We start from the raw sequence: 25042 nt of genomic DNA, 5'->3' as shown, positions 1-25042 counted from the left end.
GGAAGAGGAGAGGAAGCAGGACTGAACCTCAACCCCTGGGAAGGAGCTGAAGGAGAGGAGAGGTTCCTGCATCTGGGGAAGCCCCCTCAGCAGCAGGGAGATCAGCTAGAACAGAAGAGGGGTTTCTGGGGCTCGGAGGAGAGTGCAGCAACCAATCTGTGGCAGGCAGGACAGAGTGAGACCTACACAGATGGTCTGTGCCACAGCCATGTGTGCTCCAGCCTGAGACATGTGTCTGCTGGTGTGGACGGGGTCTGGGTGATGGAACACAGTGATTGGAGAGCAGACCCAGGGAGAGGGCTGCTGTTGGCTGTACAGAGATAGATTGAAGGGACAGGAGTGAGGAGCTCTGCAACCAGGAATGCTAGTGGAGGAAGTCCAGACTGCCATAGAAGCGAAGTGCCATTGTTGAATGATGTGCAAAGGGCAGGGCTGCCATTGCAGCCTCTATCTCCATGCACTGGCCCCTGCCTCCCTGGGCACTAGAAAGGGCTCCCACCAGGGCAGGCTCTCATGGCCCTGGCTGCCGCCTCCTCCTCTGCACCTCGTCCCCCCTAGGGTGGGCTTTTGTGCTCCAGGGAATCCTTGGGAGTAGATGCCTGTGGGTGGCCCACATGCAGAGGTGGGGCTGAAACCACAGCTGAACCTCAGGGGCCATGCAACTAAGGAAGAAGAGCTGAAATCTCTCATGGCTGTGCAAATTGCAGATTTACACCCCTGCTACCTACTTTGTAAACTCAACGCCTGCAGAACATCTGAACAGACAATGAGTGCTCCCACAGCCAAGACAGGTCTAGCTTTAGCAGCTGTGGACTTTGTGGGCATGTACATGCAGGGGTTGGGCCAGGCTAGAGTCTGAGTTGCCCCCACTCACCCAGAGCAGGTCTAGATCCATGATTACTGCAATCCAGGGACCTGACTTCAGTGGGTCTCTACTGGTGGTCTGCTGAAAACAACACCTGAGAGACACCAGGACCAATTGCTGGCATACTCACAGCTAAGATGGGGCTGAGAGCAGTGCTAACAACAGTGTAATCAGAGTTCACACAACAGGTGAAAGGTGACACAACAGAGCACACCCACAGGTGAACATCTCCAGAGGAGGAATACTCAAGTGTCTTCTCTCCCAGTGGGAGTGCTTCAATCCCACCTACCTCACACTGCTGATCAGAAACACAGCTATGAAACAGATCTGGGGGCCTCTACTCCAACAACTAGGGAGCAGACCCAGCCCCTGACAGGGCAGTGACAACCACAGAGCAAAAGGGAGGCCCTGTTCAATATCCAGTGCAGGCTCTGGTCACCACAACATCAGTCGCACCTTCTATCAAGGGGATAATGGCAGCATAAACTGAGGAAAGAGGTAGCAGACTTCTATACTAAAAACAGCCCTTGCACCAAAAAATATTAAACCCACACAGGCTACACAGGGACATTCTCACATAAAAATAGCCCTCCGAGAGTGTCTGATGGTCTGGCATTGGGGGGAAGAGCCCCCAGAGCATTTAGCCTTGATGGTCAGTGGGGCTTTAGTGTAGGAGCCCCACAGGGCTGGGGGAAACAAAGACTCCACTCTTGGAGGGCACACACAAGGTATCATGTGCACTGGGACCCAGCACAAAGCTGTACCTCCATAAGAACCTGGGCTAGACCTACCTAGGGGTTTTGGAGGGTCCCCCAGGGAGGCAAGGGTCAGCTGTAGCTCACTGTGGGGGCAAGTACACTGGTAGTAGAGGCCCCCAGGAATATTGATCAGCCTGAGCTCTCCTGGAGTCCCCAATTCAGCACCAAGATCTGGCCCCACCCTACAACCTGCAGACTCCAAGTGCTGGAATGCCTCAGGCCATACAACCAATAAGATAGGAACACAGCCCCACCCAGCAATAGACAGGCTGCCTAAAGTCGTGCTGAGCTCATAGCCACCTCAAAACACACTCCTTGACATGGTCCCGCTCACCAGAGGGGAAAGACCCAGCTCCACCCACCAGAGGGCAGGCACCAGTACCTCCCACCAGGATGCCTAAACAAGCCTCTGGACCAACCTCACCCACCAGGGGGCAGACACAAGAAGCAAGAAGAACTACAATCCTGCAGCCTGTGGAAAGGAAACCACAGACACAGAAAGTTAGACAAAATGAGACAACGGAGAAATATGTTGCAGACAGTGGAACAAGAAAAAACCCACAAGGACAACTAAATGAAGAGGAGATAGGCAATCTACCTGAAAAAGAATTAAGAGTAATGATAGTAAAGACAATTCAAAATCTCAGATAAAGAATGGAGGCACAGACCAAGAAGATACAAGAAATGCTTAACAAATACATAGAAGATTTAAAGAAAAAAACAAACAGAGATGAACAACACAATAACTGAAATGAAGAATGCACTAGAAGGAATCAATAGCAGAATAACTGAGGCAGAACATATAAGTGACATGGAAGAAAGAGCGGTGGAAACCACTGCCACAGAACAGAATAAAGAAAAAAGAATGAAAAGAAATGAGGACAGTCTCAGGAACTTCTGGGACAACGTTAAACACACCAACATGAATCCAGGAGAATGGTTACCACTGGTGGTGGGTGGGGTGGGGTGGAGGGAGTGTTGAGGATTGGATTGAGAATGGAGATAAAAAAATAATGACAATAATAGTATAATAATGTCTAATACTTGTATAGTGGTTACATTTGTCACTGCTCTAAGTGCTTTTTGTACTTTAGCTCATTTAATCCTCACAAGTCAATAGGTAGTTACTAGTACTTTCTGCATTCTACAAAGAAGGAGACCAAGTTATACTTCCTAACCATTGTACCAAATATTTCCTAAGTTAAAAAAAAATAAACAAATGAAACCATGGATAAAACATTATCAATATTTAATATCTTAAAGTAGAAAAATAGCAACATGTTTGCTTTTGCTTTTGTTTTATTTAATTTGGAAATGTAGAGGTAAATTCCAGGAGAAACAAGGGAACTTGAACTTATAGGGGTCTCAGGAGAAGAAGAGAAAGGAAAAGGGCCTGAGAAAATATTTGAAGAGATTATAGCCAAAAAATTCCCTAACATGGGAGAGGAAATGGTGACCCAAGTCCAGGAAGCACAGAGAGTCTCATACAGGATAAACCCAAGGAGGAACACACTGAGACACATATTAATCAAACTCACAAAAATTAAATACAAAGAAAAATTATTAAAAGCAACAAAGGAAAAGCAACATACAAGGGAATCCCCATAAAGTTATTGGCTGATTTTTCAGCAGAAACTACAGGCCGGAAGAGAGTGGCATGATATATTTAAAGTGATGAAAGGGAAAAACCTACAACCAAGAATACTCTACCCAGCAAGGTTCTCATTCAGATTTGAAGGAGAAATCAAAAGCTTTACAAACAAGCAAAAGCTAAGAGAATTCAGCACCACCAAACCAGCCTTACAACAAATGCTAAAAGAACTTCTCTAAGCAAGAGGGAAAAAAAGGAGGCCACAACTAGAAACAAGAAAATCACAAATGGGAAAGCTCATGAGTAAAGGCAAACATAAAGTAATAGTAGGGGATTATCATACACATATATGATATCAAAACAAGCAACCATGTAAAGAGGAGAGTACAAATGCAGGAAATGGGAAATGCATTTGAAATTAAGAGACCAGCAACTCAAAACAGCCTTGTACATATACAGACTGCTATATCAAAACTTCATGGGAACTGCAAACCAAAAAACAACAATAGATACCCACACAAAAAGAAAAAGCAACCCAAACACAACACTAAAGATGGTCATCAAATCACAAGAGAAGAGAACAAAAGAAGACCAACAAAAAAAAATCCAAAACAATTGAGAAAATGGCAATAGGAACATACATATTGATAATTACCTTAAATATAAATGGATTAAATGCTCTAACCAAAAGACATAGATTGGCTGAATGGATACAAAAACAAGACCCATATATATGCTATCTACAATAGACCCACTTCAGACCTAGGAACACATACAGACTGAAAGTGAGGGGATAGAAAAAGATATTCCTTGCAAATGAAAATCAAAAGAAAGCTGGAGTAGCAATACTCATATCAGAAAAAATAGACTTTAAAATAGAGACTGTTACAAGAGACAAGGAAGGACACTACATAAAGATCATTGGATCAATCCAAGAAGAAAATATAACAATTGTAAATATATTTGCACCCAACATAGGAGTACCTCAATATATAAGGCAAATGCTAACAGCCATAAACGGGGAAATGGACAGCAACACAATAATAGCAGGCAACTTTAACACCCCACTTACACCAATGGACAGATCATCCAGACAGAAAATCAGTAAGGAAACACAAGCCTTAAATAACACATTAGACCAGATGGACTTAACTGCTATTTATAGAGCATTCCATCTGAAAGCAGCAGAATACACATTCTTCTCAAGTGCACATGGAATATTCTCCAGGATAGTTCACATCTTGGGCCACAAAGCAAGCCTCAGTAAATTTAAGAAAATTGAAATCATATAAAGCATCTTTTCCAACCAAAATGCTATGAGATGAGAAATAAATTACAAGAAAAAACTGTAAAAAACACAAACACATGGAGGCTAAACAATATGCTACTAAACAATCAATGGATCACTGAAGAAATCAAAGAGGAAATCAAAAAATACCTAGAGGCAATTGAAAATGAAAACACGACAATCCAAAACCTATGGGGCACAGCAAAAGCAGTTCTAAGATGGGCGTTTATAGAAATACAATCTTACCTCAGGAAACAAGAAAAATCCCAAATAAACAGCCTAACCTTATACCTAACGTAACTAGAGAAAGAAGAACAAACAAAACCTAAAGTTAGTAGAAGGAAAGAAATCATAAAAATCAAAGCATAAATAGATGAAATAGAGATGGAGAGAACAATAGAAAAGATCAATGAAACTACAAGCTGGTTCTTTGAAAAGATAAACAAAATTGATAAACCTTTAGTTAGACTCATAAGGAAATAAAGGGAGAGAGCTCAAATCAATAAAATTAAAAATGAAAAAGGAGAAGTTACAACTGATACCATAGAAATACAAGGATTATAAGAGACTACTACAAGCAACTATACACCAATAAAATGGACAACCTAGAAGAAATGGACAAATTCTTAGAAAGGTACAAGCTTCCAAGATTGAACCAAAAAGAAACAGAAAATATGAACTGACAAATCACATGTACTAAAATCAAAACTGTGACTTTAAAACTTCCAACAAACAAAAGTCCAGGACCAGATTGCTTCACAGGCGAATTCTCTCAAACATTTAGAGAAGAGTTAATACCTATCCTCCTGATACTCCAAAAAATTTCAGAGGAAGGAATACTCCCAAGCTCATTCTATGAGCTTGAGAAACCACCCAGATACCAAAACCAGAAAAAGATACCACAAAAGAAGAAAATTACAGGCCAACATCACTGATGAACATAAATGCAAAAATCCTCAAAAAAATACAGGCAACCTGAATCCAACAACAAATTAAAAGGATCATATACCATGATCAAGTGGGATTTATCTCAGGGATGCAAGTATTCTTCAATATAGGCAAATCAATCAATGAGATACACCACATTAACAAAGAATAAAAACCATATGATCATCTCAATAGGTGCAGAAAAAGCTTTTGACAAAATTCAAAACCCATTTATGATAAAAACTATCCAGAAAGCTGGCACAGAGGGAATATACCTCAACATAATAAAGGCCACATACAACAAACTCACAGCTCACATCATTGTAGTGGTGAAAACTGAAACCATTTCCTCTAAGATCAGGAATAAGACAAAGATGTCCACTCTCACCACTTTTATTCAACATAGTTTTGGAGGTTCTAGCCACAGCAATCAGAAAAGAAAAAGAAATAAAAGGAGTCCAAACTGGAAAAGAAGAAGTAAAACTATCACTGTTTGCAGATGACATGACACTATACATAGAAAATCCTACAGACACTACCAGAAAACTACTAGAGCTCATCAATGAATTTGGTAAAGTTGCAGGATACAAAATTAATACACAGAAATCTGCTGCATTTCTATACACTAACAACAAAAGATCAGAAATAGAAATTAAGGAAACAATCCCATTTACCATCGCATCAAAAAGAATAAAATAGCTAGGAATAAACCTACCTAAGGAGGCAAAAAACCTGTACTCTGAAAGGTCTGAGACACTGATAAAAAAAAATGAAAGATGACACAAATAGATGGAGAGATACACCATGTCCTTGGATGGGAAGAATCAATATTGTCAAAATAACTATCTTATCCAAAGCACTCTACAGATTCAATGCAATCTCTATCAAATTACCAATGACTTTTTTCACAGAATTAGAACAAAAATTTTACAATTTGTATGGAAACACAAAAGACCCCGAATAGCCCATGCAAACTTGAAAAAGAAAAACGGAGCTGAAGGAATCAGGCTCCCTGACTTCAGACTATACTACAAATCTACAGTAATCAAAACAGTTTGTTACTGGCACAGAAACAGAAATATAGATTAATGGAACACTATAGAAACTCCAGAGATAAACCCACACACATATGGTCACCTAATTTATGACAAAGGAGGCAGGAATATACAATGGAGAAAAGACAACCTCTTTAATAAGTAGTGCTGGGAAAACTGGACAGCTACATGTAAAAGAATGAAATTAGAACACTCCCTAACACCATACACAAAAATAAACTCTAAATGGATTAAAGACCTAAATATAAGGCCAGATACTATAAAACTCTTAGGGGAAAACATAGGCAGAACATTCTCTGACATAAATTGCAGGAATATCTTTTTTGATCCACCTCCTACAGTACAGAAAATAAAAACAAAAATAAACAAATGGGACCTAATGAAACTTAAAAGCTTTTGCACAGCAAAGGAACTCATAAACAAAAAGAAAAGACAACCCATAGAATGGGAGAAAACCTTTGCTAATGAAGTGACAGACAAGGGATTAATCTCCAAAATATACAAAGCATCTCATGCAGCTCAATATAAAAAAAAAAATGACCCAATCAAAAAATGGGCAGACAATCTAGATGGACATTTCTCCAAAGAAGACATACAGATGGCCAAAAAGCACATGAAAAGATGCTCAACATCACTAATCATTCGAGAAATTCAAATCAAAACTACAAAGAGGTATCACCTCACACCGGTGAGAATAGCCATCATCAAAAAATCTACAAACAGTAAGTGCTGAAGAGGGTGTGGAGAAAAGGGAACCCTCCTACGCTGTTGGTTGTAATGTAAATTGGTACAAACATTATGGAGAACAGTATGGAGGTTCCTTAATAACTAAAAATAGAGCTACCATATGATCCAGCAATCCCACTCCTGGGCATATATCTGGAGAATATACTTGAAAAGTACACATGCTACTTTGAAAAGATACATGCTAAAGCAACTATACTCCAACAAAAATTAATTTTAAAAATATAAAATAAGATACATGCACCCCAATGTTCATTGCAGTACTATTTACGATAGCCAAGACATGGAAGCAACCTAAATGTCCACCTACAGATGAATGGATAAAGAAAATGCGATATATTACTAAGCCATAAAAAAATAAAAGGAATGAAATAATGCCATTTGCTGCAACATGGATGGACCTAGAGATTGTCATACTGAGTGAAGTAAGTCAGACAGACAAAGACAAATATCATATGATATTGCCTATATGTGGAATCTAAAAAAAAAAAATGGTACAAATGAACTTATTTACAAACAGAAATAGAGTCACAGATGTAGAAAACAAACTTATGGGCTGAGGTGGCAGCGGCTGAGACGACCCCGGTGGTGGCGGCGACGGTGGCTCTGGAGATCGCAGTCCCGGTCCTGGTTTCGGCCCCAGCCCCACCATGGTGATGCTTGCTGAGCTGCTGGTGTTCCTGGCCGCCATCCTGGCCATGGCCTCGGACTACTTCGTCAGCACTGACGCGCATGCAGAGGAGTGCTTCTTCGAGCAGGTCACCTCGGGCACCAAGATGGGCCTCATCTTTGAGGTGGCTGAGGGCGTCTTCCTGGACATCAACGTGGAGAGTACAGGGCCTGATAGTAAAGGAATTTATAAAGGAGACTGGGAGTCCAGTGGGAAATACACATTTGCTGCTCACATGGATGGAACACGTAAGTTTTGTTTTAGCAAAATGATGTCCAACATGACTCCAAAAATAGTGATGTTCACCATTGATATTGAGGAGGCCCCCAAAGGACAAGACATGGAAACAGAAGCTCACCAGAACAAGCTAGAAGAAATGATTAATGAGCTCACAGTGGCGATGACAGCTGTAAAGCATGAACAGGAATACATGGAAGTTCGGGAGAGAATACACAGAGCAATCAATGACAGCACAAACAGCAGAGTGGTCCTTTGATCCTTCTTTGAAGCTCTTGTTCTAGTTGCCATGACATTGGGACAGATCTACTACCTGAAGAGATTTTGTGTGTGTGTGTGTGTTTTCTTCTTTAATCTGTTAATGTGGTGAATCACATTATTTTTAGAGTTAAAATAATCTGTATTCTGGAAAAGTCCAACATGGTTATCATATATTATTACCATTTTTATGTATTGCTAGTTTGTGTGTCCTAATATATTTTTTAATTTTTTAATTTTATTTAATTTATTTTTTTATACAGCAGGTTATTAGTCATCAATTTTATACACATCAGTGTATACACGTCAATCCCAATCGCCCAATTCAGCACACCACCATCCCCACCCCACCGTGGCTTTCCCCCCTTAGTGTCCATACGTTTGTTCTCTACATCTGTGTCTCAATTTCTGCCCTGCAAACCAGTTCATCTGTGCCATTTTTCTAGGTTCCACATACATGTGTTAATATACGATATTTGTTTTTCTCTTTCTGACTTACTTCACTCTGTATGACAGTCTCTAGATCCATCCACATCTCAACAAATGACCCAATTTTCTTCCTTTTTATGGCTGAGTAATATTCCATTGTATATATGTACCACATCTTCTTTATCCATTCGTCTCTCGATGGGCATTTAGGTTGTTTCCATGACCTGGCTATTGTAAATAGTGCTGCAATGAACATTGGAGTGCATGTGTCTTTTTGAATTATGGTTTTCTCTGGGTATATGCCCAGTAGTGGGATTGCTGGATCATACGGTAATTCTATTTTTAGTTTTTTAAGGAACCTCCATATTGTTCTCCATAGTGGCTGTATCAATTTACATTCCCACCAACAGTGCAAGAGGGTTCCCTTTCCTCCACACCCTCTCCAACATTTATTGTTTGTAGATTTTCTGATGATGCCCATTCTAACTGGTGTGAGGTGATACCTCATTGTAGTTTTGATTTGCATTTCTCTAATAATTAGTGATGTTGAGCAGCTTTTCATGTGCTTCTTGGCCATCTGTATGTCTTCTTTAGAGAAATGTCTATTTAGGTCTTCTGCCCATTTTTGGATTGGGTTGTTTGTTTTCTTAATATTGAGCTGCATGAGCTGTTTATATATTTTGGAGATTAATCCTTTCTCCATTGATTCGTTTGCAAATATGTTCTCCCATTCTGAGGGTTGTCTTTTCGTCTTGTTTATGGTTTCCTTTTCTGTGCAAAAGCTTTGAAGTTTCATTAGGTCCCATTTGTTTATTTTTGTTTTTATTTCGCTTACTCTAGGAAGTGGATCAAAAAAGATCTTGCTGTGATTTATGTCAAAGAGTGTTCTTCCTATGTTTTCCTCTAAGAGTTTTATAGTGTCTAGTCTTACATTTAGGTCTCTAATCCATTTTGAGTTTATTTTTGTGTATGGTGTTAGGGAGTGTTCTAATTTCATTCTTTTACATGTAGCTGTCCAGTTTTCCCAGCACTACTTATTGAAGAGACTGTCTTTTCTCCATTGTCTATCCTTGCCTCCTTTGTCATAGATTAGTTGACCATAGGTGTGTGGGTTTATCTCTGGGCTTTCTATCTTGTTCCATTGATCTATGTTTCTGTTTTTGTGCCAGTACCATATTCTCTTGATTACTGTAGCTTTGTAGCATAGTCTGAAGTCAGGGAGTCTGATTCCTCCAGCTCCGTTTATTTCCCTCAAGACTGCTTTGGCTATTCGGGGTCTTTTGTGTCTCCATACAAATTTTAAGATTTTTTGTTCTAGTTCTGTAAAAAATGCCATTGGTAATTTGATACGGATTGCATTGAATCTGTAGATTACTTTGGGTAGTATACTCATTTTCACAATATTGATTCTTCCAATCCAAGAACGTGGTATATCTCTCCATCTGTTGGTATCATCTTTAATTTCTTTCATCAGTGTCTTATAGTTTTCTGCATACAGGTCTTTTGTCTCCCTAGGTAGGTTTATTCCTAGGTATTTTATTCTTTTTGTTGCAATGGTAAATGGGAGTGTTTCCTTAATTTCTCTTTCAGATTGTTCATCATTAGTGTATAGGAATGCAAGAGATTTCTGTGCATTAATTTTGTATCCTGCTACTTTACCAAATTCATTGATTAGCTCTAGTAGTTTTCTGGTGGCATCTTTAGGATTCTCTATGTATAGTATCATGTCATTTGCAAACAGTGACAGTTTTAGTTCTTCTTTTCCAATTTGTATTCCTTTTATTTCTTTTTCTTCTCTGACTGCCATGGCTAGGACTTCCAAAACTATGTGGAATAATAGTGGTGAGAGTGGACATCCTTGTCTTGTTCCTGATCTTAGAGGAAATTCTTTCAGTTTTTCACCACTGCGAATGATGTTTGCTGTGGGTTTGTCGTATATGGCCTTTATTATGTTGAGGTAGGTTCCCTCTCTGCCCACTTTCTGGAGAGTTTTTATCATAAATGGGTGTTGAATTTGGTCAAAAGCTTTTCCTGAATCTATTGAGATGATCATATGGTTTTTCTTCTTCTATTTATTAATATGGTGTATCACATTGATTGATTTGCATATATTGAAGAATCCTTGCATCCCTGGGATAAATCCCACTTGACCATGGTGTATGATCCTTTTAATGTGTTGTTGGATTCTGTTTGCTAGTATTTTGTTGAGGATTTTTGCATCTATATTCATCAGTGATATTGGTCTGTAATTTTCTTTTCTTGTAGTATCTTTGTCTGGTTTTGGTATCAGGGTGATGGTGGCCTCATAGAATGAGTTTGGGAGTGTTCCTTCCTCTGCAATTTTTTGGAAGAGTTTGAGAAGGATGGGTGTTAGCTCTTCTCTAAATGTTTGATAGAATTCACCTGTGAGGCCATCTGGTCCTGGACTTTTGTTTGTTGGAAGATTTTTAATCACAGTTTCAATTTCATTACTTGTGATCGGTCTGCTTATATCTTCTATTTCTTCCTGATTCAGTCTGGGACGGTTATACCTTTCTAAGAATTTGTCCATTTCTTCCAGGTTGTCCATTTTATTGGCATAGAGTTGCTTGTAGTAGTCTCTTAGGATGCTTTGTATTTCTGTGGTGTCTGTTGTAACTTCTCCTTTTTCATTTCTAATTTTATTGATTTGAGTCCTCTCCCTCTTTTTGTTGATGAGTCTGGCTAATGGTTTATCAATTTTGTTTATCTTCTCAATGAACCAGCTTTTAGTTTTATTGATCTTTGCTATTGTTTTCTTTGTTTTTATTTCATTTATTTCTGATCAGATCTTTATGATTTCTTTCCTTCTACTAACTTTGGGTTTTGTTTGTTCCTCTTTCTCTACTTCCTTTAGGTGTAAGGTTAGATTGTTTATTTGCGATTTTTCTTGTTTCTTGAGGTAGGCTTGTATAGCTATAAACTTCCCTCTTAGAACTGCTTTTGCAGCATCCTATAGGTTTTGGATTATTGTGTTTTCATTGTCATTTGTCTCTAGGTATTTTTTGATTTCCTCTTTGACTTCTTCAGTGATCTCTTGGTCATTTAGTAACGTATAGTTTAGCCTCCATGTGTTGGTGTCTTTTATGTTTTTTTCCCTGTAATTCATTTCTAGTCTCATAGCGTTGTGGAGTCCCTGCCTCCCCCAGTCCCATCGAAGTCCTGCAATCAAATCCCAGCAGCCTTCAAAGTCTGATTCTTTAGGAATTCCTCCTCCCATTCCTGGACCCCCAGGTTGGGAAGCCTGATGTGGCGCTCAGAACCTTCACTCCAGTGGGTGGACTTCTGTGGTACAGGTGTTCTCCAGTCTGTGAGTCACCCACCCAGCAGTTATGGGACTCAACCCTACTGTGATTGCGCTCCTCCCACCATCCCACTGCGGCCTCTCCTCTGTCTTTGGATGTGGGGCATCTTCCCTGGTGAGCTCCAGTGTCCGCCTGTCGATGATCGTCCAGCAGCCAGTTGTGATTCTGGTGCTCTCACAAGAGGGAGTGAGAGCAAGTCCTTCCACTCCTGAAGAGATTTTTTTGAAGTCAGGAGGGTTGTTTAAAAATGCTTTTCCTGATGATCCCAAACTCATAATTCACTGTTTACCAAACATCTTGGTTGTAATAATGTCATTAGTTTCTATGTTTTTATTTTCTAAACTGTACATTCACAGCTTATGTTTCTTTGTGATTAATAGATATTGGGGAGAAACATTTTTTAGGAAAGTTATAGTGAAATTTGACATGTGATTAGCATGATTTCATATTTGAATTCTTCCTCCATTATACAGGTCCTTCCAGAACTCAAGCACTGTAAGTGGAATACAGGTGCATAGTCCTTATTATATCTTCTTTCCTTTGTTTTTATAATAAAATGCAGTTTGTTCAGGATTGTACTTTACTGATAATACTTTACTAAAAATGACTGCATTCTTGGGATCCCTTATCCTGCAGTTCAAGTCATTAAAGATTCATTTTGTTGAGTCCTTATCAGAAACAACAATCTGAATCTTGACATTTTCTATCCAGCCTAATGGCAGAGCTCTGTGACTAGAGTACGCTACCAGGTTGGTACTTTTATACTTTGTCTATCTTGTTTTTGCTTTAAAGATAAGACTTAAACCAACAACCTTTTTCCCCTTTAAAGTTTTACTTTGAACCTTAGAACTCAATCACCTCCACTTAAAATTGTTGACACAAGCAGCTAATAACCAGTTTTGGGTTTCTGCCTAACCTTGTAAGAAGTCTCTATTAAACCCAGTTCTCTGGGTGTTGCAGTGAACGGTAGTTCTTTTTCTTTCTGTGTGGCACATCCACTTTCTCTACTCTTAGCACGGAGGAGGTATGCGTTCACATAATTGGAAAAATCTGGATTTCTGATGCCAAAGGGTTAAAAGCCTCTTGGATTTCTTTGCAGTGATATACAGCCACTATTTTATTTTTGATCAGTGGCATTTTGGCCACTGTTTAATTAGCATACTGAACATTACTGTCAGTACTAGGGTGTTTGTTTTTGTTTTTCTTGGGTCTTTCTTTTTTGGCACATGTGAATTTTGTTTCATATAAAACGAAATGACTTTCTCTTGGCCTCTGATGATGGGTTAAAATTAAAGGAGCATCTAGTTTTGGTGTGGGGATGATCCAGTATTATGTTGTGACTGATGTATATTAGTTACTTGTACATTTTTTTTGGATCTTTGCAAGGGGAAAACTACAAGTAACGAGTTTTATATAATTAATTTAAATTTGTTACAGGTTTTCATGTTCAGGATAAACAATTTTTCAACCTTGGGTGAAAATACTTGTAACAGTTTAAGGTGACTGTGTTTTACCTTAGGACAACTGTTGCATGCCAATTTGTGTGCGTGTGTGTGTGAAAACACTTCAAAATTGAGTTAAAAGATGTAAATTTAAAATTGGTTGTGTATCTAATGTGCCCCAGGTCCAGTAAATAAACAATTCTTTTTAAAAACAAAAACAAAAAAACCAAATCCAAAACAAAACAAAAACTTATGGTTACAGGGGGGAAGGGGAGGATGGATAAATTGGGAGATTGGGATTGACATATACACACTACTATTTATAAAATAGATAACTAATAAAGACCTATTGTATAGCACAGGTAACCCTAATCAGTACTCTGTAATGACCTATATGGGAAAAGAATCTAAAAAAGAGTGGATATATGTATGTGTATAGCTGATTCACTTTGTTGTACACCTATATGTCAACTATACTCCAATAAAAATTATAAAAATAAATAAATAAGTAAGATTTGAACCTCCAAAAAAAAAAAGATTACGCAGTGGCTGGTTAGATATTCATATATTGATTTGCCTAGTGGGTTCTATTGAATATTTAACATACACATTTAAAGATTTTAAAAACTTATTTCTGAAATTATGTCATTCTCCTGAATAATCAAGAACACTAACCTGCTACCGTATTCTCTTTGCCACTCTCTTTTGTAATCATTTTGGTTTTTAATCTCATGATTAATTACCCTCACAATATGCCTCAACACTAATTTTGACTCAGATGTTTTACTGATTAATTTACTTACTTCATTTTCTTGTAATCCATACAAATTTTACTTTCTTTGATTTTGTAATGAATTATAGTCATAATTAATTCCATCAGAGCTATTCTAGGAACTATAATCTGTGTAAATACTTTTGTTACCCAACACAAGTTTGTGTGCCAAACAAACGGAAAAGTCAGAGTTTGGAGCAGAAAAAGGTTTATTGCAGGGCCATGCAAGGAGACATATGGCTCTGTTAGATGGTCTTTGGCTCTCAGGGCACATATCTGCTGCATGCCTTCCGAGATTATCAATTTCTGGTGTTCTGGTGGTATTTTTCTAGAGTTGTATGGTTTTTTATTACTTTTCAAATTATACATGTGTTTTTGTTATTTTAAAGAATATGAAGAGAAAAAAGGAGGTAATTATGTGTATTCAGTCTGCCACCTTGTTTTTACTTTGTAAATCTCAATGCTGTCTTGCCAATAATGGTTCATAATTATTATTTTATTTTATATTATTATTTTATTGTGGTAAAATACATATAACATAAAATTTACCATTTTAATCATTTTTAAGTGTATAGCTTAATAGCATTAAGCATATTTACATTGTTGTGCAATCATCACCACTAGTCACCTCCAGAAAATTTTCATTATCCCAAAATGAAACTCTGTACCCATTAAACAATAAATTCTCATTTCCCTCTTCCTTCAACCGTTGGTAACCACTATTCTACTTTCCTTCTATGAATCTGACTCTTCTAGATACCTCATATAGGTGGAATCATACAATTTTTGTCCTTTTGTGTCTTATTTTACATGGCATGTCTTCAAGATTCATCCATGTTGTAGCATGTATTGGATTTTCCTTCATTTTATGGCTGAATAATACTTCATTGTATGGATAGACCACGTTTTGTTTATCCATTCATCCATTCGTTGACGCCTCAGTTGTTTCTACCTTCTGACTATTGTGAATAATGTTGCCGTGAACATTAGTGTACAAATACCTGCTTGAGTCCTTGCTTTCAATTCTTTGGGGAATATACCTAGAAGTGGAATTGCTGGATTATATGGTAATTCTATTTTTAATTTTTTGAGGAACCGCCTGTCAACTACAAATTGGCACTTGCCATTGGCACTTGCCATCTACCTCTACAAGGTAGATGTGCTGCTGCAGCTGCTGACTTTCAACACCCCCTGAAAGGAATTCAGGGTGGAGAGCAGAAATGAGGCACTCTGTGCTCTGGGAAAAACTGGCAGAACAGGTCTTCAGATAGTCAGATATTTTCAGGAGACAATTTTATGAGTCCAATTCTTGCATCTCCTTATATCTAGAAAAGCACTAAGCACCTTCATGGTGATGACTGCTCCTCCTGACTAGCAGAAACCTTCTGCAAAAAAATATGTGCTTGATTGCATGTACTCCCCCTTCACCAAAATCACAAATATACTGACCTCCCCCACTACCTCTTTGGAACAGTTTCTCGGAGCTATCTGAAATGCTGTCTCCCAGGCTATAGTCCTCATTTCGCCCCAAATAAAACTTGATTCACAACTTGCACGTTGTGCATTTTTTTAAGTCGACACGCCATACTATTTTCCACAGCAGCTGCACCATTTTACATTGTCACCAGCAATTCACAAGGATTCAATTTCAACAAGTCCTCACCAACACTTGTTTTCTGTATTATTTTGTTTTTGTCTTTGTTTGTTTTGATAGCAGCTATCCTAATGGGTGTAAAGTGGTAACTCATTGTGGTTTTGATTTGCATTTCCCTAACGGTTAGTAATGTGTATTGTTATCTTTTATCAATACATAACAACCCACTTTGTCCAACTTAACTATTTTTACTTTGAAATATCTTTGTCTTTGTAACATTGTGATCCCAGTTTTCTTTTTCATATTGTTTTTCCAGGTATATCTTAATTCATCTCTTTATTTTCTACCTTAAGGTGCCCTTTGATTTTAGGTCTGTTTTTGTAAACCGTAATGGTGGATATTTAAAAAAGCATTCATTCAACACTTATTGAATACGTATTATTTGGCATGTACAGTGCCAGACAATGAGGATGCAGTTGTAAAGAAGGGAAGTACAGTCAATACTGGAAGACAAGCTTTACACTTTAAAGGAACCCTTTTAAAAGAAGTAATGAGTGTCATGAAAAGGGCAATACTAGGTCTATGTTTTTGTTTTTACCCAGTGTGTCAGTTAAAAAATATATCTTTTATCATAGGCTACAAAATTTAGACAATTTTTTTTAATTCAAAAATTTGTTAAATAGATTCTAACAGTTTTCTCAATAACCAATAAGGAGCAGCAAACGGCTAGTCTTCCACATTTTCTATTACATATTCACTTTTCCCTCTTACTATCATTGTCATCATAATTATCAATAAAAAGGGTGCACGAAAGGACACGTGGTTACAGCAGAGGCTTCAACTTCCTCTGCCTTCTAGCAAGACTGCTTTCTCTAACCTTCCCGCCGTTGGCCCTTCTCGGACCCCGTAGAGGGCCGTACAGTGCAGACGTCTGGGAAGTATAGTTCGAAAGGAAAAGCGCTGCGGTTCTCCTGTGCGCACGCGCATTTTTGTCCGGCGGCTTGGCGGCGGCGGCGACAACAAATATCCCTGCGCTAGGTGTTCCCCTTGCCTGCAGTAAGGGCCGCCGCTTCGAGTCCCCGTCCCGGCGAGCCCAGGTACAGACTGCCGGTGAGAGTGGGCCCGGGGTGTGCACCTCCTACGGCGGGGCCAGGACAGAAGGCCAGCCGCGGCCCGAGTCCCAGCTCTGGGCGTGCCAGCCCAGGCGGCCTTGGCAGGTGAACGCGGCCCGAGGAGGGGGCGTTGCCCGGGGAGGTCTCACCGCCCGACCGCGGGGCCTATGCCTGGGGCAAGGCTCCTGGAGAAACGGCCCTCGAAAAGAGATTGCAGCAAGCTGTGCCTTGTTTCAGGGTTCGTGAACCCTGGGGCGGTTTTCGGCTTTATCCGTTGGTTGGTTTTTTTTCCCCACTAGAGTTTAAACTTTATGTTTATCCGTTTTTGCCAACCTTATTTTTTGACATTGTTCTAGAGTGAATCCGAAGTGATTTAACTGTTTCCTTTTTTGTTTAGAGTAATTTTGTCCGCTTGCAAAGTTACTTCCTTTTTCTCTAAATTTTAGATTCATTTCTAGCCAACGAAGCTATTTCTTCTTAGCCTTGTATTTTTGGGGGTGTGGGAGTAGGGAAGGTGGATAGGTAATGTTTCCTTTTACGTTTAAGGAGCTTTGATAACTCTTCGAAAGGAAACACAATTTCCAAAAACAACTAATTTTTGGTTGACTATTTCTGAAAAGGACACCAATTCTTAAAATGATTTTTGAAGAATTATTATATCATAATTACTATAGCTCAAAGTACCTAAATGCAGGTGTGTGGAATATTTATGTCATTTCTCAATGATTTAACATTTCTGTGAGCCCGGTGTGACTGCCCTTTACACTGTTAATGCATATCAGATGGTTCTAAGCCCTGAGTTTGATTCTTCTTTATTCATAAACCACTGGCTGAAAGGTAGCAGGCCCAGTGACTGGCAGTCTTCTTACTGCCCACTCCTGGTTTTGGTGGTCAAGCACAGGGCCCCTCCCACTCAGGAATGCCTGGGCTTCCAGGTTCCTTCTGGTTTCCTTCGGCAGGGTGCTCAGTTTGTGGAGACTTCTTAACCTAGTCTAACCGTGAGGAGGACGGGAGTGCAGGCAGGATGGAGAGACCTCACAGTTTCTTTCTCCGTTTCAGGTGCCTTCTCCAAGAGGAGCAGCAGGAGGGAGACATGGCCACAAGATTGCTGCCAGCCCAGGCTCTGGTATGTGAAGGCTTCTTTCTTGAACTGCCTTCTGGGTTCAGAGGTGGGGAATATGCTTCATCCATTGTTGAGCTTTTCTAGGTAATGAAGCCCATTGAGGGACCAGAAGGCCTGGTAGTTGAGGAACTTCAGAAAGAAGGTGTTTCCCTTGCTGCAGGGCCAGTCTCATTGTGAATTTTCTACGTAACAGTTGGTGCTTGTTGACTAGGAAATGAATGGACTCACAGGCCCCATGCCAGTGCCACACCCAGAGCTTTGTGTGGGATCCAGGTCTGTTTTGCCTTGGGGAGGGCAGAGACATGGGGGAGTCAGATCTTTCCATAACGCTAGGAAATCGAAGAGGAAGGTCTCTATCCCCAAGGTATTGAGAACCAGTCTACTCCAGTAATACCTGGTAAGGGTCCAGGTGATTTTCTAAGATGATCCTAGAAAGAAGATCTCTGAGTCAGCAGGTGTGGTCAGGGATACTCCCTCCTATTGTGCGATTTTGCACATGCAAGCAGGATTAGGCTCGTACAGATGGTGAAAGGAAAAGAAGTCGCAATTTGGGCAGTGGTTTGCGGGGACAGATTCGGGAAGTGAGCCTTCCCTGAGGTGGGAAGCATCTGGTTCACAGTGATTTTTTCCCTTCTTTGCCCTTTCACTTGGGGAACTATAAGTAAAAACATAATGTCTTCCCAACCCAGGAAACCTTTCCACAAAGGTAGAAGAGAAAGAAAACACTTTTAGTATTGAATAAACATTAAGCCAGAATGTATTGTGTATCACAGGCAATCCACTAAAGAGAGTGCAAAGACAGAAAACTCACTCTTGCATAGCTAAGTGCTATAACCCAATTTCGCAATTTGGAAATTTGTCAGGTGACAAGTTAGGCCCATTTCCTCCCAGGAATTGGGAATGTTGGCGCATTCAAAGAAATGGTTACCAGGTCCTTGAGGAAACAGTCCTGAGTTGTGAGACTGACAGATGGTTTATTTAGCTATTAAAAAGATTTACATACATTTGGTAAGGACGAAGAAAGAAATTCAGAAAGAAAATGGAGATTGCGGTGGGAGTCTTCTCACTTATTTCCAGCAGCCTCTTAGTTTTAATTTGTTTTTGCCCTTATCAGTCAGAGAACATCCCTGGCCTTGTGATCTCCTTTCTGGGTTTTGGGGATAAAGAGAAAGTGTGGAAGTATTTCTGCCTCTAGAAATGTGTCCTAAGGAAATAGGCTTTGCACGCTTTTTTGTGATGTGCAGGGATGCTCAATCCAGAATTTTTAGGGTTACAAAAATGGACACAACCTAAATGCCCACCAGTGGATTAGTTACCTAAATGCCCACCAGTAGATTAGTTAAGTAAACCATCTAAAAATCTATAAGTAATCTATACAGTGAGATGCTGGGCAGCAAATAAAAAATGTTGCTGGATAAAGTTACCTGTGTAACATTTTATTTTTGTTTAAATTTAGAGCCATATTGTCATGTAAAAGTCTGAAAGGACATACAGCAAGAAGTTAATAAACCTTGTTTCTGGTGGTAGAAAGTTAGATTAACATTCCTTTTTCTTTTGCTTATTCCTAATTTGCTTTAAAAAAAAAAAGATTCTTAATAATAAAAGAAAGGGGCCACTACTTTAAAAGAGGTGACTTGTGATGCAGTGAAGCGGGAGATGTTACTGAAGGCAAGTTCGTGTCCTTGATGCACAGTGAGGCATAACTAACCAAAACGTCAGAGTTTGGAGTGGAAAAGGTTTATTGCAGGGCCAAGCACGGAGAACAGATGGCTTGTGTTAAAAAATACTTGAACTCCCTGACTGTTTTCGGGGATAAGTTTTTTTAGGGAAAATTTGGGGTGAGGGCTGCAGAGTGTGTGACTTTCTTCTGATTGGTTGGTGGTGAGGTAACAGGGCAGTGTTCCAGGACTCTTGCGCTCAGCCTTAAGTAACATTCTCTACCTGGATGGGGGCCTTAGCTGCTGCAGAAGAACTCAAAGATATATTGTTATGTATGTCCCTTGAGCAGGAACCAGGACCCTGCTTTTTGGCTGCACTGTTGTTTCTTGACAACAGAAACAGTTTCCTTTGTTTGTCTGTTCCTTTGTTTCTGCATTCTCTCACTTCCCTGATTAGCAACTGTTTGAATATGCTCTTTGGTGTTCAGGAAGGTCTAGGAAGCTGAAGCCCTTTTCCTACAAACAAGAAATGGGGGACATGGAAAGGCTCTTTGTATACAGGAGGGCCCCACAGGGTCCTGCTTGGTATCAGAGAGAGGTAGAACAAAGACTTATGGGGTGGGGAGAGAGAGTCCCAACTGCAGCCTTCTCACCTGGCTCTTCAAAGATTGTGCAGCCCACCACGCTGGGCCCGCTCCTGGGAAAGCCATGCCTGGGGCATTCTCCAAGCCTCCCTTACTGTGACTGTCAGTGTCCTCTCGCCCGGGACACAGATGGCCCACGGTGACGACAGAATCCAAGCACACCTATTCCTCCTTGAGTGAGTGTACTGGAGGCTCTAAAACCTTCTAAAACCCAATTCTCATGTCTCACCTGTAAAATGAGTTTGGTTTAGGTGATTGTACATGTCCATGTCTAGAGTTCAGTGTTTCCGTCATTCTGATTTTATTTAATTATTTCAAGTGCTTTACCTTGTTTGGCTGCTGTGTTTCATTTTTCTGGGAACACAATGCTTCACTGACAGTAGGTAGGTGACAAATACATATGTGATCAGTAATTGAGGGGTGGTCAGGAAGTATTCAGCCTGAAATGCTCAGAACCTAGAGTGGTGACAGTGTTGCTGCCCAGTCATCCCACAGAGGGCATGGTCCTGGGTGAGCAAGAATGGGTTTCTGTTACAGGAGTCTGTGACATTCAGGGATGTGGCTGTGTTCTTCAGCCGAGATGAGTGGTTGCATCTGGACTCTGCGCAGAGAACCTTGTACCAGGAGGTGATGCTGGAGAACTACAGCACTCTGTTCTCGCTGGGTAAGGACCTTTCCTTGTGATGTAGAATCTGCTGGGGGAGCACCTTGGTGCCCTCTCCAAGGAGGACATTTGGAGGGCATGGCCAGGTTCAGCCCACAGGTGGACTCAGAAAGTAGCGGTTGCTATTGCCCTTGGCCGCCAGGACAAGTCTCGGCTTGGTAGAGTTGGTGATGGGCATCCTTTCTGTGTTTTTCCTGTCTTCTGCCCCCTGAACTCTGTCCTTCTGGGCCTCACAGGAGGTTCCAGCTTAGAGGAGTGCACAGCCAGAGCCCTAACTTTCTTCCTGAGACCACCTCCTGGCCATCCTCTGGGAGCCCAATTTTAAGCCCTTCTCAGAACAAATCTCTTTCCTCTCAACTGTCCCTCTGCCCCAGACTCGGGGGCTGGATCTGAGTGTCAGACTGGCCACTCATGTCTGCACCATGGATTCATTCTCTTTCTTGCTCATGAACAGGGATTCTGTTTTCCAAACCAAAAGTTATCCTCCAGTTAGAGCAAGGGGAAGACCCCTGGATGGTGGAAAATGGAGTTTCTCAAAGCACATGTCTAGGTGAGTGACAGTAATTGGGAAATGGGTATAGCATTTTCTGACTGCTTGGGCTTTGCTGATCAGTGAGGAGGCTGCACTCAGGAGATATTGACCAAGGCCCTCCTTGATGTGCCAGGCCAGGTGAGAAATGCTGGGAAGGGCATATCCTTACTTGACCTTTTTGAGTACTTGGTACAGCAGGTTCAGAGGGAGAGTTGAATTCTTCCAATATGGGTTGCACTTTTGTCATATGTCCTTTGTAATTTGAATGCATAATATGTAATGCAGTATGTAATGTGTAAAGGTTTGTGATTCATATCTTCCCCCTTTTTTCTTGCTTTTACTGGATTGATTATTTTTTTAAATTATTTTCTTTTTATGGTCTGAACAAACCTTTTATCACTACAGTGCATTCCTCATTGTCCCATCTTGGGTTTTTGCTTTGACTTATCTGCAACTTTTTACACGTTTCAGCTAAAAAAATACAAAAAAAGAAAAAACAAAACGAAAAAAAGATGCATGTATATTTATGTACTATGCAAGAGAGAGAAAGCAAGGTTAGCAAAATGGTAACAATTACTGAATTCGGGCAGAAGGTTTGCAGATGTTCAACATGGCTTTTTCCTAATTCTTTTGTGTGAAAAATTTTAAACTATTATGTTCCAGACGCTGGCTGCTAAGACATATCTCTCAGTCTCTAAAATCCCTGTGGGTTGCTGAATCATAAGCTCTTGCTTTCTGTTCTACTTTGAATTTTGTCTTTGTTTCTGACACCAGAGGATGGCTCGCTTTTTGAGTTTTGCTGCTTGTCCAGAATTTATTTCTCTTGATAGCAAGAGATAGCCTTTCTATGTCGGTTCAGTCTTGTGTTTCTATTCATGAACTCTGTCTTCAGATTTTTTCCTTTGGTTTGACTAGAATATTTACTGAGTAATGTTTTCAGAAAGGTTCATGTGTGCTGTATTTGTGCATGTCTAATACCAATTCTTTTACCTTTCCTGTGGGAATTATGTTTGGGATCTAGAATTCTAGCATCAGTTTTTATTCCCAAGAATTGTTCAGACTTTGCTCCACTGTGTTGGGGCACTGAGTATTGTTGATTAAAAGTCCTCTGGAGTTTTTTTCCCCTCTATTTCCTGTATAGAAAACCTTTTCCCCCTTTTTTGTCTTCTGTCTAGAATATTATAAGATATTCTCTTTGTCTTTGGAATTCAGAAGTTTCATTAAGTTATATCAAGGAGGTTTGGCTTTTTTGTTTTTGTTTTTAATATTATTCGGCATTCACGGGGCCCTTTGCTTTGAAGACCCAAGTCTTTTTTCAGTTCAGGGATCTTTTTTCTACCACATACTAAAATATATTCTGCCATATTCCATGGACAATTGGAGAAGCCTGACTATAAGAATGACAATATAATAAAATAAAAATTCAATCAGAACTGTAGAAAATAAATGTATCTGTTGTAAGAACCAGGATGGTAGCCAAGGATGAGTTTCAAATTTGGCTGTGAGCTTTCTAGTTGGCAAAGGAATCATTAGTTTCAAATTGACTGTGTTCTTCTTTTGCAAGCATTAAAAAAAATTAATTATTTTAAATTTGTTTAAGGTGTGCATGGTATTGTAAAAAGACAGAGGAGCAAAAAAAGGAGATTCACTTGACATTTTACCAACTGTGCTGAGCCATTGTTAATATTTTACTATTTACCTTTTCAAACTGTGCATATTTGTTTGAGTGTGTTTGTACATGAGAGAGAAAGACACACGCACGCAGAGAAACAGATTGATTGTACATATTGTTCTTGAGTCTGTTTTTAATTATGAATGTCATTCAATTATTTAGCCATCATTGAATAGAGGTCTACTTCATTGAAAGAACTCTAGTGTATTGTTAAGCCATATTTTATTAAACAATCTTCCTTTTGGAAATTTTAGTTTCCCATTTTTCCCTATTAATATTGCTGTCATGGCTATGGAATACAAAAGTAAATATAAGGGGGAGAATGTCTGAATAATTATAGCACAAAGGCATGAGCATTATGATTAAAAAGATTTATTGAAAAACTACTCAACTTTATTATACATCAGTGAAATTCAAACTAAAGCAATGAGATACCATTTTTCTCTTTAATAGGGAATATTACCAAAGGTTAAGAAATACACATCCAGTGTTTTGCTACTGTTCTGAGCAATAAGCAGTATCTTTAGTGGGATTTTGATTGGAAGTCTTTCTGGCTTTATTAAAATCAATCCCAGGCTTAGAAATTTATCTTAAGAAAATAATTCCATAATTGTGCAAAGTTGCAAAGATAGTGTAAAAGAATGTTTGTTATAACATGAGGCATTACTAGGAGTAACTAAAGCTAAATGACTCCAGAGGGGATTTATTAAATATGATATATTCATGTACTGGAATATTATGCAGCCATCAAAATGATGATGTCAGCCTACATTTATGGACATGGAGAGAGTTCATGATTTTTTTTTTAAGTGAAGTGGGGGAGGAGGAAGTTTTAACCACTTTAATTTTTTAAGTAAAAATGTTTTCTTTATATACAGAAAAATTTTGGTGAGCTGAATTCCACATATAGCAGTGATTATATTTGTATGATGTGTTTATGGGTGAACTGTATTTTCATTTTTAGTTTTCTGTATTTTCTTAATTTTTCTTACAATGATTATATATTTCCTTTTTAGTTAAGAAAATGAAAGCTCTTTCATAAGGTACATTCATTTCTTTTGAATCAGTGATCCCATTTCTTGCACTGTATCCTAAGTGATCAAAAAAGTAGACAGAAAATCATTTTCAAAAATGTAGTCTTCTCCCAGTATTTCCTATATGGCACCCATCTCCATTGGGTTCCCCAAGCCAAAAGCTAAGTGTCCTCATTCTTGAGTCTTCTCACTTATTCTGTACCCCCTGTTCATAGGTGAACATACCTGTCATCTCTGCCTTTAAAATATCCCAGTGTGCCTGATTCTACGACCGTGCCAGTGCAGACTGCCATCACCTTCCTCCAGGAAGACTGTGGCAGCCTCCTAATTGGCTGCTCTATACCTGTCTTTGTTCTGTTTTCCTCTGCCCCCAATTACAGCCCATTTGTCACACAACCATCCCCCAGTGATCCTTAGAAGAAATTCCAAACACATTCCTATATCTTACAAGATGCCACATGATGTGGCCCCTGCCCACCTCATTTCCTCCCCTTGTAGCACTCTCCCCCAGTTCCCTCTTGCCTAGGCCACACTGGTTCTTTATCTGCAAACACACGAAGCTTACTCCTGCCTTAGTGCCTTTGTAATGGCTCTTCTTTCTGGGTGGAATCATCTTTATACCCACATTTTTTCACGGCCAGCTCTTGTGT

The 25042-nt window shown here is 39.6% G+C and overlaps 2 protein-coding genes across 2 annotated transcripts in view; both read left to right on the top strand.

Moving 5' to 3' along the window:
* The first annotated feature begins 7878 nt into the window (after positions 1 to 7878).
* On the top strand, positions 7879 to 8448 carry LOC133090215 (transmembrane emp24 domain-containing protein 2-like). Its single transcript, XM_061188549.1, has one exon. The coding sequence runs from the start codon at positions 7879 to 7881 to the stop codon at positions 8392 to 8394; it is 516 nt and encodes a 171-aa protein (XP_061044532.1). The 3' UTR covers positions 8395 to 8448.
* Positions 8449 to 16970: 8522 nt separating this feature from the next.
* ZNF879 (zinc finger protein 879) overlaps positions 16971 to 25042 on the top strand; it is a 52508-nt gene continuing 44436 nt past the window's right edge. Inside the window, exons 1-4 of the mRNA XM_061189011.1 lie at positions 16971 to 17050; positions 18125 to 18191; positions 21028 to 21154; positions 21609 to 21704. Of these exons, the coding sequence (XP_061044994.1) occupies positions 18159 to 18191; positions 21028 to 21154; positions 21609 to 21704 (256 nt within the window). The 5' untranslated portion in view covers positions 16971 to 17050; positions 18125 to 18158. The remainder of the gene's footprint in view (positions 17051 to 18124; positions 18192 to 21027; positions 21155 to 21608; positions 21705 to 25042) is intronic.

This window comes from Eubalaena glacialis, chromosome 4 (assembly GCF_028564815.1).
Source record: "Eubalaena glacialis isolate mEubGla1 chromosome 4, mEubGla1.1.hap2.+ XY, whole genome shotgun sequence".
In the NCBI taxonomy this organism is placed as follows: Eukaryota; Metazoa; Chordata; class Mammalia; order Artiodactyla; family Balaenidae; genus Eubalaena; species Eubalaena glacialis.
This window is presented reverse-complemented; position numbering and strand designations above follow the sequence as displayed.

What these genes read in the sequence shown, in the direction of transcription:
- LOC133090215 (XM_061188549.1), top strand. Translation starts at nt 7,879, where the DNA reads ATGGTGATGCTTGCTGAGCTGCTGGTGTTCCTGGCCGCCATCCTGGCC.